The 13258-nt window shown below is 40.7% G+C and overlaps 1 protein-coding gene across 1 annotated transcript in view; it reads right to left on the reverse strand.

Moving 5' to 3' along the window:
• Nucleotides 1-13258, reverse strand: part of trpm3 (transient receptor potential cation channel, subfamily M, member 3) — a 357718-nt gene that overhangs the window by 153026 nt on the left and 191434 nt on the right. The window contains exons 7-8 of the mRNA XM_072259452.1: nt 10080-10254; nt 5188-5311 (exon numbers count right to left, since the gene is read on the reverse strand). Coding sequence (XP_072115553.1) covers nt 5188-5311; nt 10080-10254 — 299 coding nt within the window. The remainder of the gene's footprint in view (nt 1-5187; nt 5312-10079; nt 10255-13258) is intronic.

Below are 13258 nucleotides of genomic sequence, written 5' to 3' on the forward strand. Positions count from 1 at the left end.
CGCACCATACGCCATGTTAAGCACCCTATCAACCTTGCAGAAACTTTGAGGGATCTATGGTCTTGGACTCCAAGATGCCTCTTTTCTTTTCACAGACTTTGACAAGAATAATGCATAGTACCCATACTAGAAATAAGCCACTTGGTCAATACTAGATTTTATTCTCTACCAACCTTCATCATACTCCACTCCATTTCAGTCATCTGCATCTTCAATTCCTGTTTGCTTGCGTTCATTCAGCTTCTCTTTATATTCCCTCTTCCCTCTCAACCACTTCCTGGGGAGTGAGCTCCACATTCTCACCACACCCCGGATGGAAAAAGTTCTCCTGAATTCCAGGTTATTTTTATGCATGACTAATTCCTCGTGCTGTAGTAGGCACGCGGCAAAATGTTTTCATAGTTTTAACAATTTTAGGCTGTTTTTTCCTAGAGAAAGTCAATGAGAAAGTCTGGGTGGAACTGTTCCTGTTGTATTTTGTTAACATAAACAGGCTCTTTCAATCTCCCTTGGGTGAAAGAGGAATGAAATTAGTGGATAATCTGCATTCATTCTCTTGCATTGCAACAACCTGCCTATTGTTGGTTCATTGTCTGATTGTGAAGACTTTCTGCATTTACACTTGCGTATTAACAAAACACAAAGATAGGATGTTTAATGATTTTTTTATAAAGAAAAATCACACACCAATAATTATGATTAAATAATTAAAAATATAGTAATAAAAGCTCACAAAATCACAGCAAATAATACATCACAGCATTCAAAATACAAAGTACAATAAAGAACACAAAACAGCTCACTTACACAGAAGAAAAATGAACTGCTTCCAATAAAGAAGATATAATATACAAATTGGGAAGAAAACAAATCTTCATCATTTAGAAAAAAATACTGAGCATGATTGGTTTGACAGTTTGGACTCTTGTGCTTCTCCCATTTTCATCAATTATGACTTCAGTTGTCAGTTTTTATATTGTAAAGTTCCTGTGAAGTGTGGGTGAATGTTCAGCTGTGTTAGAGATAGTATACAAATGAAAGTTGCTACAATGCACTAATTTTGAGCAGTGCAACTACTTCATAAAAGGAGAGAAAGATACAATGTGATCCATCAAAATAAAAACCAGAAAATGTTGTAAGTACTCAGGGAGCATCTGTGGAGAAGAGAAAAGGAGTTAATATTTCTGGTCCTCAGCCTAAAATGTTAACTGTTTCCGCTTCCACAGATGCTGCCTGACCTCCTGAGTATTTCCAGCATTCAGTTTTTATTTCAGATTTCCAGCATCTGTGCTTTTGTTTTTATTTTTCACTAAGGATATTCAACTCCTATAATGCCATCCCCACATCTTGCATTATCAGTCTTCTGAGTTCTGTAACAACTACAGCTAGGGCTGTTTACTTTTGATTGCATTTGCAACAACCCAATAGAGTTCTGGTCACCAATACCAGTACTCTTTTCAAAAATTTCCTATTGAAGTTGCCCAGCACTCTCCTGTAGTATAACAATGATGTTATGGAACCCAAACCTGGCTTGGTTTCTAAACAACAACAGCATCGCCACAGTGACACAGCTGTGGCTAACAGCAGCTAATTGAGCTCATTAAGCTTATTGTTGAGATCAGACACAAATATTGGCCATTAGGCTGCGGCTAAACTCCAATTACTACACTTGACATATAATTATTTAATGAAATCTCAAATTGCTGATCACAAACATGCTGCTCTTAATTTTGCAGAAGCAGAATTTTTGAGAAATGTGCATTCATTTTGTTTACAAATTAATCAGCTGAAAAACTTTGCAAATATTGAGTGAATGCATTCTGTGGAAGTACCAGTAATGAGCCATTTATGGTTTTATTCTGAATGTTGTCATATCGATGGAATTCCACCAAAGGAAGTCAGTCAAATTTTCTTCAAAGTAGAAGGAAAAAATATTTTGTTGTTATAAATAATTCCACTTTCTTGGATGAGATTTGCAAGCCCTCAATAAAAATTCTATTTATCATGTTAAACTGCATTTCAGAACTAAAGGCCAAATTATAAAATTACGTGATCATCTTGATCCATCAATTACACCAAGCAAGGATTACAGATCTTTAAGGTATTATGCCTAAGTATTTTTCCACATAGGTAGAGTCTCAGGCTATGGGGCTGAGTATTTAGGAATGAGATAAGCAGAAATGTCTTCACTTGGTGGATTCCAAATCTATGGAGTTCTTTCCCAAGAAGGTCACAGAGGCATAGTTATCGGGGAGAGAGTAGTTTAAAGTTGAGATAAACAATCTTTTACAAACTCAGGGAATGGAGATGTGTGGGGATTGAGCAGGAAGCGTTGAGGCAAAGGATCAGATGTGATGTCATGAAGTGGTAGAGCAATCAAGGGACCGAATGGCCTTCTTCTGCATCCATTACTGATGCCCTTTTGCAGTGTAAATGAAGAGATGGAATTAAAAGACAAAGACAATAGAGAGAAGAGAAAACTATGAAAACAAACTTCACCTCAGATAACTAAGGGCCAAACTCCAACTTTACACGTTACAAGATTAGCACAAGATATGATGTCTTAAATAAATTTAGATTGTCTACTTAAAATCATATTTTGGAGTTTGAATTCATTTTTCATTCATTCACCTCAAGTGAGTGTCATTGATGAAGCCAGAATTTATTATCCCTTTGAAATGTGCGGTTTGCTGGGCAGTTAAACGTCAACCATCTTGGTGGATCTGGAGTTCACATAGGCTAGTTAGAGTAAGATCCCATCCTCTGAAAGATATTCAGTACCCAGATAACTTCCTGCAATAATGTAGTAGTACTACTGCTGACACCAACCTTTTTAATTTATAAAAACAGTCATAGAAATATTATTAAAGGTTCCTTTGACTGGCTGTTGAGAATTATCCAAGCAGTTTTACCACAGATATGTGGAGGCAGGACATGGCAACGGTTAATGCCAGGCCTGTTGTATTGTGCAGTTGTACTGGCATAAACTGGGAGCGCTACGCTCTCAGAGATCTGTTTCTCACATGTGAGATTAAATGGTAGCTCTCCTGTCCCCCCGAGGTAGGTGAGAAAGGTTTTGTGACTTCCATTTTCAAGAAGAGAAGATGCGTTCTCTCAGTATTCTGCCCAATCCATGCCCTTCAACTGACAGCCGAAGACCAAGTATCTGGTTATCATACTATAGGTTATGAAATTCTATTGTACTCTGATTTACCTCTGGTTTTCCAAATATACAACTATGAAAAAGCATTCCATGAGTGACAAGGCTTCTTTTGGTATCCTATGATCTTAAAATCCTTGTTTAGTTCCCTTTTAACTGTTAGCTGATTCAATTATACTGGGTTTTAGGTTAGTTAAGTTTGGGGCTGCTTCCAGATACTTCTAAAGCTCACATACACTTAAATAAATGCAGTATAGAGAGCCAAGCTTTCTGTTTCTCATAACAGAATGGATTGGCAAGTAAAATTTTGAAGCTTCAAGTTATCTATGCACCTTTTTAACTCAGCTGCTCAGTATCTACAATTTAAAAAACATAGATACTATTTTTCTGTAAACTTTTCACTGGATGATGAAATAAATTGAACAGAAAATAGAATATGCTTGATTGAGATTTCACTGACAGCTGCTGAACAACTGAGAAGTGACCACTACACAGCAGTTATGTCATTTAAAACTTTAACAGAACCGACATTCTAATAAATCTGCAAACATTCACTTATTAATTATGGGATGGCTAGGCCAGCATTCATTTTCCATCTCTAATTGCCTTTGAGAAGATGGTGGTGAGCTATCTTCTCGAACTGCTAATGTCCTCCTGGTGAAGGTGCTTGCACAGTGTTGTTAAATAGGGAGTTTCTTATATCGGCAGGGTGATATGTTTTGAAACGAGGATAGCATGACTAGAGGGAAACTTTACCAAATCAGTTTAAATAGATGTCTTATTCTAAGATCACAGTGGTTCACATAAACAGAAGTCTATTCAGCTCATTCTAACTTGGTTCTACACATCAACCCTCCCTCCTTGAGCTTTGGGTTTCTTTCTCATGTGTTTATTGAATTTTAAAAATCACTATTGAATCTGTTTTCACTACCCTTTACTACAGTGGGGAAATTCTTGTCCCTGGCTTTTTTGACATTATCATATCAAAGGCAGCAGAAGATCTATGAAATGATTTAATCTTTTCAGACATATGGATCCACACTTTTATAATTCCTGAAAAAATTCTGGCCTGGATTTTGCTAAGTTTTGCTGACCATTTTAAAGTAACTATCAGCATGCCTCAGTGTGTTGATTCAGTCAGGACGCTTAAGGAAGATACGGAAATTCCAAACTGACTCGCTGACCTCTGCTATTTTATTCCCTGTTGTACTCTGCTTTGGATTTTCCATGACCTTCAGAAGCAGGGTAGAATTCTCCTGAGGTCCTCCAGCACTATTCTCAGGGAATCTCTCTCGGATGCTGCACTGTTATACTTGTCCAAGGAACACCAGCCCAATCATTTGTATCGTCACAGGGTCATATTAGGTGTCAGTCTTTTAAAGTATTTGTGTTTGGTTTAATATTTGTAGTTATTAAAATTGGACTTCTGTTAGTAGCAGCTATTTTCCCCAAAATAAACAATTTTTAAAAACTTTTAGTTGCTTATTTCAATTATAATAGTCAATAATTCTTTCTGAACATCACTGAGGCTGGAGAAGATTAGAAGAAGCTGGGCAGCTTTGACAGGTGGCAAAGCTGGGAGCACATCTTTGTCAGTACTGACAGGCTTCAGGAGGAGTGTTGTGGGTGGAACTTGTTCTGGCCCAGTCTTGTGATTCCATTACATCATCTACTGACATTGATCATGCCAAGGTCATGCTATTTGGGTCACGCTAAATGTAAGTTTGGGGTATGGGAAATATGCAGGCCAGAGTGCCAAATGGACTTTGTTGTTGAAAGTTTGTGCCAATGTATTGAGGTTTAATGGAATACTTGAAATTTCACTTTTGCCTCAATCTATTAATTAACCCACAAGTCCCCCCCCCCCCATAATAACATTTGCACTGGGAAGAGCATAATGTTGACTGTGACTGGATTTTGAGAAAGTAAACTCCAACAGCCTATAATGTGTGTCTGCTGTTTGCTTCTCTCCATGTCTCCTCAGACTGCCCCCAGGATGGGGCTCACAGACACGCTGCGGCACTCACCAATTCCTTCTTTTTCATGCACTCCATTAAAATGATAAAGAGGTGCTGAGCCTGAGTGCGGCTGTAGTTGAAGGTCTTCTGAATGGTGACGAGCAGCTGGTCTCTCAAAGATTCATTTATCACCCTGTGATGCACAAGAAACAAATCACAGAGCCTTTAAGAAGACATGGTGACAAGAGGTGAGTTGTGCATCTGTTACAAATTTACAAATGCTTTGGAGGGATATGGGCCCAATGCGGGCAAATTGGCCAGCATGGTCTAGTTGGGCCGAGGGGTTTGTTTCAGTGCTGTCTGACTCTATGATTGTGGTGTGACGTTTTGAAACATCAAAGTTGTAAGGAGGGTATAAACTTGTTTCAGCATTCAATTAGATCACTCTCTCAATTCAATCTACCCACCTTGCTTCTATAATTCTTAATACACATATCTAGCAGAAGTTATCTATTTCTGCTTCGAAATACTGTAGTCAGTTGATGCTGCCAACCTCAAACATTATGCTGAGCCTTAAGTCAAACTGTTGCAATCAACAGCAAAAATGAGCTAATGAGGATTTTGACCCGAAACATCAACTTTTCGCCACACATGCTGCCAGACCTGCTGAGACCCTCCCGCAGCTTGTCTTTTTGCTCCGGGATCCAGCAACCTTTCAGTAACATAGATCATTTCTGCACTGAACAAATTGAACAATAACCAGCAACTAAGATACTCTCAACATAATCATTATAATATTTGGGCAATATTTTCAATACTACACCTTGATCTGGGAAGAAAACTTACAAAGATGTTTCATGTAATACCACTGTGTTAGCCAATGTTCATCTTATAAAACAGATTCTGTAATAATTCCAATTTGGCTTAAACAATGAGAAACGACAACTTTAAATATAGCTATTAATATCCGTTGTTCAGACAAAGTAATGAAAAGTGTAACTCCCTGGGTTTAGAAGTCATTACTGATTAAACACATCGTATTTTATAGTCAGATTGTTAAATTCATGTATTAGGTTTGATAGAAGTCAATAAGTTAATCATGTTGATTCACTCAGATACTCATTAGTTCAACAAAACAATTATAAATAATGAATGAGCAATTTGTGCTAAACTAACCTCTTACGACTCTCTGCCTTAGCATCCTGGGCACATTGTCGTTTTTCATGAAAATACTTCCTTGCGTTAGGCTCAAATATTATCACCTCTTTATTGACACCACCTCCCACCCTCTCCCTCACTCTCAACCTCACACACGGCTGACTTCCCAGTTGCAATTCCTCAGAGTACCTGGGAGCCAGGCCACAGCAGCCAGTGCCCGATGTGCTTCTTGCATTGTTTTCTCAGATATTCAGGTGACAGGTCATTGTCCTGTCCTACACCATGGCCTACAAATTAGATTGAGTGGTGCAGCTTACTACAGTGGCATGTGATTGAAAATATTTTTTTTGGATTGAAATGTGATATTGACCATTTCTGGGTCACTATATGTCATTCAAGAAATTCCATTGACCATTTCCCATTGAGACATACACATCTGTTGTAACTCTCCTTTTAGACAAAGTGAGGGAAATTAGACTATATAATCCATGGAACTATTGTTGGGCATTCCCTGGACGACTGAGGGAGTTAGATATGGTCCTTGTGGCTGAAGGGATCAGGGGGTATGGAGAGAAGGCAGGTACAGGGTTCTGAGTTGGATGATCAGCCATGATCATACTGAATGGCAGTGCAGGCTTGAAAGGCCGAATGGCCCACTCCTGCACCTATGTTTCTAACCAGGTATTTGTTGTAGAGCACCAGACTGGGACCCACTAATGAAAGTTTAAATTTACTTTTTTTTTCCTCAGCTATCTGCTCCTCATCTAGCAGATTAACAGTATCCTTGCTGCTTTGTGTTTACCACCATACACCAATCCCTCCATCACTAACCCTCAGTACCTGCCATGGCTCTCTCACTCACCCACCTTCCCAAGTTCGATAAACACGTGGAAGAGACAAAATCGAAGGGGATGCTGCTGGACTGGGATGAAGAAAAGTGGGAGAAGGATCATCTGGAGTTTAAACACCTCCATGTGCCCAAGGAGCCAAATGACATTTTCTTATGGCGTAATAAAATGTAATGCCAGAAGCAGCTTCTGATAATGTCATTTGAATGGGGGCAAAGTAAAGGATGTCATCTCATATTGCACCCTTCACTTTGGGCATGTAATGCAAATGCGAGGAAGAAGGGGACAAAAGGATTCCCATGGCAAGCATCTGCAGTAGTTTGCTTCTGAGAACAATGAGAATCATCTCCAAGCCCAAAGGCAAATCCTATTTCTTATGTTTTATGTTTAGATCAGCCTTGGGAGAAACCACCAAGCTTCCCCTGTACTGTTCAGACCACCAACCTGCATTGTTCTCTGGGGTTCGGTAGAAACACCGCTGCCTGCTCAATTCAGGATAAATAAAACATTTCTTCACCCAGGAGGTGGTGACCCTTTGGAATTCTCTACCCAAGAGGGCTGTGGAAGCTTAGCTGCTGAATACATTTAAGAGTTCTGAGTGGCATTGGAAAATACAAGTGGTTTTGAGGTAAAAGTAAATCTCCTCCCCGTCCCACTGCACCCCTCCATGCTTCATTTTGAACATTGTTATTGAAAATCCACCCGTAAGCCTTTGCTCTTACAACTGATCTCCTTGAAACAAGTTTTGATGATCTGCCCCAGCTATGTACATGACTCGGTTTCAACATTCATTCACTCTGGCACTCCATATGCACACTCTGAAGCCTAATGAGATTTTCATTAGACTGAAAGTGTGATGTGAATCGATCATGGTTGATGAACAAAGGGGATCAGAACAAAATATGCAAAGCCTTGGAGAAACCTTTGGAAGGACAGGGTGTTGAAATTAATTTCCCCATAACTACAGGATCAAACTTTGGACGTGGCACAAGTGTACTGCTCCATGGGTGACAGGGTGGGAGTAATTTGCAAGGTGTGTGTCTGTCTGTCTGTCTGTCTCATCCTGTTGAGGTAGGATAATGATCATAACTTTAAAAGCAGGCTCCCACAGTTTCAGTTGGGTTATCCATTCTCCTGAATTCCTAGACTGTACTCGACAGACACCACAGTCTTTCTTCAACATAAACTTCTTATCTCTCTCTTCCCACTCCTCATTGCTCAGCAATTTCTAGACTCCACTGTTCCCATCCCCTATCAGTCTCTGATTGTAGTTAATTTCCTAGGGAACTGGTCTGGCCCGCAGCAACAATCTTTGCCAGCAGATATACCCAGGAATTCTCTAGGAGTTATAGAACTTTGGTTAGGCCATACCTGGAGTTTTGCATTCAATTCTGGTCACCCCATCATAGAAAACATTTGGATGCCTTGGAGAGGGTGCAGAAGAGGTTTGCCAGGATGCTCCTGGATTAGAAGGCATGTGGTACAAGGGGAATTTGGACAAACAAGGGTTGTTTTCTCTGCAGCAGTGGAGGCAGAGGGAAGACTTGATAGAGATTGAGAAGTTAGCCAGTATCTTTTTCCCAGGGTCAAAATGCTTAATACTGGAGAGCATACATGTAAGATGAGAGGGGGTAAATTCAAAGGAGATGTGCAGGGCAAGTTTGTTTCTTACACAGGGATGGGTAGGTGCCTGGAATGCATGGGTAGTGGAGGCACATTTGATAGAGGATTATGAAAGCTCTTAGACAGGCACATGAATGTGCATAGAATGAACAGATAAGGTCTTTGTGTAGGCAGACGTGAATAGTTAAGTTAGGTGTTAATTTAATTAGCTTCACACCTGTGTTGTACTGTTCTATATTTGATATTCTATTTTGTTTTGGAATTGATGGATATCACCTGTTTATACTGGATCTAGTTATAATCTTACACTCACTGGAACTTGGACTTGTTCCATGAACATCCTACCGAAGTCCAATCAAACTATTCAGCCAGAAGTTCCAGTGGGCTAGTATGTTCCTAACATGGTAGAAGGGGAAAGGGGAGGAGGTTTGCGACATGTCAACAAACTGGGGCTTGCAGCCTGCTTGATGTGAAGGTCAGATCTACGAAAATGCTTCAGAAGTGCAGGTGATCTTTTCAATTTGATCGGTTGTCTGGCATGATGCAGAGTCAAAAGTAAACACTTCCAAGAATCAATGCCTGACCATGCCCCTCTGCTTCAAACCCACCTCTGTGTTCAGTATTGTATTCACTTTTAGTTAGTCAGCCCGCTATTGGAAAGATACTATTAAACTAGAAAGTACAGAAAAGATTTATAGGAATGTTGAGGGATGATACGGAGAGGTTGGGCAGATGAGGGCTTTACCCCTTGGAGCATAGAAGAACAAAAGATAACCTTACAGAACTATATAAAATCATGAGGGGTATAGATAGGGTGAATGATAGGGCTGGGGAATCAAGAACTCGAGGGTACAGGTTTAAGGTGAGAGGGTAAATATTTAATAGGAAATCGAGGGAAACTTTTTTATACAAGGGGTGTGGAATGAGGTTGCCAGAGGATGTGGTTGAGGCAGGTACTATGATAACTTTTAAAAGACACTTGGACATGGACTGGAAAGCTACAGAAGATTATAGGCTAAGGCTAGCAAATGAGACTAGCTTGGATGGAGCATTTTTATCAGCATGGATCAGCAGGGCAGGAGGGCCTGTTTCAAAGCAGTATGATTCTATGACTATGATTCTGTGAGACTGCAGACCCTCTAACTGTTGTATCAATGATTAAATGGCAGACGGTTGAATAATTCAACAGATGCACCATTAGTTTCTCTCCTGTACTTGTCATTATGTCCATTCCTTGCTCTCATGAACACCCCTCTCCTACAAGCAACTATCTCATTCCACAGAATCAAGAGCTTAAATCGGACAGCAGTCTGTTCTTAATCTGGCACTTACCCACCATCCTCCGAATATTTGTGGGCGAAGGCAAGGATGTCTGAAGCCCGGCCACTGCCATCACAGACCACCACTGGGACGGGTGGGGTGTCTCGCAGGTACTCCAGCACAATGGAAATTACGTTGGGTCCACCTTCCACAATGAGAGCCACCACTGGAACTCCCTGTCCAATTCCTGCAGAGAGAAAGAGAGAGGGAGAGAGAGACAGCAAAGGTGGGAAGCAAAGTCAAGGAGCCAAACTGAATCAGTCTGGCTGTTGCTTAGGTATTGAGAAACTGGTTTATTGTAGTCACGTGTACCAAGATTCATTGTAACAATGCACTGAGGTAGTACGAGCAAAAACAGTAACAGAATGCAGAATAAAGTGTGACAGCTCCAGAGAAGGTGCAGTGCCCAGAGACAATAAAGTGCAAAGTCATTAAGACTGAGGTCAAGAGTCCATCTCATTGTACTATGTTGACCCCACAGCAAGAGCACCAAAACAGATCAGAAGATTGATGCCAGTATTAATGCTCCATGCAAGTCTCCTCCTTGCCTCTTCATCTCACCCCAGCACCATGTTCTTCCACGCATGTGTTTACATTGATATTCTCATCGCCCCCACTTAAAGCCATCTGGTCTTCACCTATTCTCTGCATTCAAGTTCCATATTCCACCGCTCGCTAGGTCATGCTTTCTCCTGAATTTCCTACCCAATTTATTAGCAACTCTCCTACGAAGGCTTCAATAGAGTTAATTTAGTGTCTAACAAAATTGGCAATCATAATTTGTAGAATGTTTGCTTTATGAGTAGTTTGATCTAATTATCTGTAGAGTAGATATACAGTGGATTCTGGTTAATTGGACCAATGGTTAATTGGGGTAGCTGCTTATTTGGGCCAATTCTTAATGAACAAAAGACTTTACATTTAAGTATTCACACTTAATTATAAAGACTTTCAGGATATTACCAAATGCTCTTTAGCTAATGAAATATTGTTTCATGATGTGGTCATCTTGGGTTTCAAGTGAGCACAGTTGCTAATTTGTGCCCAGCAAGCTTCCACAATTGGCAATGTAATAAGGGGCAGAAAATCTGTTTGAATGATCTTGATGGAAAGGTTCATATTAGTCTGGGGCATAGTGACAGTTTGCTGCACCACTGGTCTTTTCACAGCCCAGAAAGGGTGGGCAAATCCTCATTCAAAAGGCATGAGCTCTGAACAGGACAGCACTTCAGTGAACGGAACCCTCTGTCTCAGAAGTGTGAGTGTTACTGACAGAATCACTGTTGATGCACAAGGGAGGGAGTGAAGGATGGGTGGAGGGAGAGAGGGGTAGAGAAGGCATGCAGATGAGGATGGAAGAGGTGCAGAGGGGAAGGACGGGGAAAGGAAAGATGGAGGAAGTGAAAAAAGAATGGAGGGAGAATAGTGAGGTTGAGAAACAGAGGGTAGGAAGGAAGGAATGCGATAGAGGGAAAGAGGGAGGGAAAGCAGGAAGGAGGAAATTAGAGAGGGAGAGGTGAAGAGAAAATCAGGGAGGATGGCAGAAAGTGAGAAGTAGAGAGGGATGGAGGGGAAGAATGGTGAGAAAGAGAGAGGGGGAGAGAGAGGGGGAGAGAGACTGCAATAAAAGGCAAATCTGCAGCTTGAGGCCTCGTCCTCACTACAACTGAGCCCATGCAACTTCCCCACCGTCTGTTGCATCAATAAACAAAGGAAACAGCCTTGTAGTATTTTACATTAACAACGTTCAACAGGGTTTTGCGATTGTGAGAGAAACATCCAAGACAATCACTCTCTGCTAGACTGCCACCGCCTTTGCGCATTGACTCCGATGCCTTCCTGTAGCAGGCAGTATCACAGTCCACACCAGGCCTAGCTCCCTCACCAACCAGCAGCTCACTGATGAAGCAGACCTGCGCACTCAATGTCCAGCACTGTCTTGTGATTGTAAAAGTGGTCTTTAAAAAAGAGATAAACACTTTTGGAACTTTGGTTGGCTCCCGAGAGGCTGCTGCATCTGAAAACACCGCCACCTTACCGGAAGTTGCCTTTCAATAAAAAGCACTCTATGTAAACAGCTTGCCCTCACACAAGACCTAGAATAATGAATTATATCCCAGTAGAGCAATGAAGCCGATGCCACTGATGACGGTTGAACGTCCCTTTGCATTCCCAGCCCCTTCACACATTCTCAGGCATAGGATGACAAAGGGAAGTCCACATGTCACACACATCAATGGTTTCTCTTCCACTCTTCATGGGAAGGAAGATAAGGTGCTTTCCTCTGATATGCCTCACCATCTCGTGAAGTGCCAGTTTGTTCTTTGGCCAATGAACTACTTGTTGAAGAGCTGTCACAGCTGACGTGTATGAAACACAGTTGTCATCTTAGTCACAGCTGATTCCCATAATGCATCATTGTGATAATGAACAGGTAGTCTGTTTTCTTTTAGGAGGTGTTTGTTGAAGTATAGTTATTGACCAGGTTATTAGGGAGTGACTGACTTCTTTTACATAGTAGTTGTGTCTTCATGAGTCATTGGCAAACTATTTTATCTGAAGGGCCTCACCTTTGACAGGGCAACATCATTCTAGCTTTTCCTATCCAAGCCTTTTTCAAAGTTCAAAGTAAAATTTACTGTCAGAGTACATACATATTACCACATACAACCGTGAGATTCTTTTTCTGTGGGCCTACTTAGCAAAGCTATAGAACAGTAACTGTAAACAGGATCTGTAAACTGTAAACAGCAGGAACTGTACACTGTAAAGAAACTGCACAAATGCAGATAATAAATAGTAATAAATAATGAACATGAAATAACAAGATAAAAGGGTCCTTAAATGAGTGTAGTTATCCCCTTTTGTTCAGGAGATTAATGTTTGAAGGGTAGTAACTGTTCTTGAACCTGGTGGTGCAAGTCCTGAAGCACTTGTACCTTCTACCTGATGGTAGCAGTGAGAAAAGAGCATGGCCTGGGTGGTGAGGAGCTTTGATGATGGATGCTGCTTTTCTTCAGCAATGTTTCATGTAGATGTGCTCAGTGGTTGGGAGTGTAACTTGCACAGAGACAAGAGAGTTATTTAGGATAATTACAGATCCATTAAAATTTCAACACAGAAGATAATTTGGCAAATTGTGCTTGTCTCATGCAAATTTGACACTGGTGTAACTCTTCACTAGAACAGTA

This window comes from Mobula birostris, chromosome 5 (genome assembly GCF_030028105.1).
Source record: "Mobula birostris isolate sMobBir1 chromosome 5, sMobBir1.hap1, whole genome shotgun sequence".
Classification (NCBI taxonomy): Eukaryota; Metazoa; Chordata; class Chondrichthyes; order Myliobatiformes; family Myliobatidae; genus Mobula; species Mobula birostris.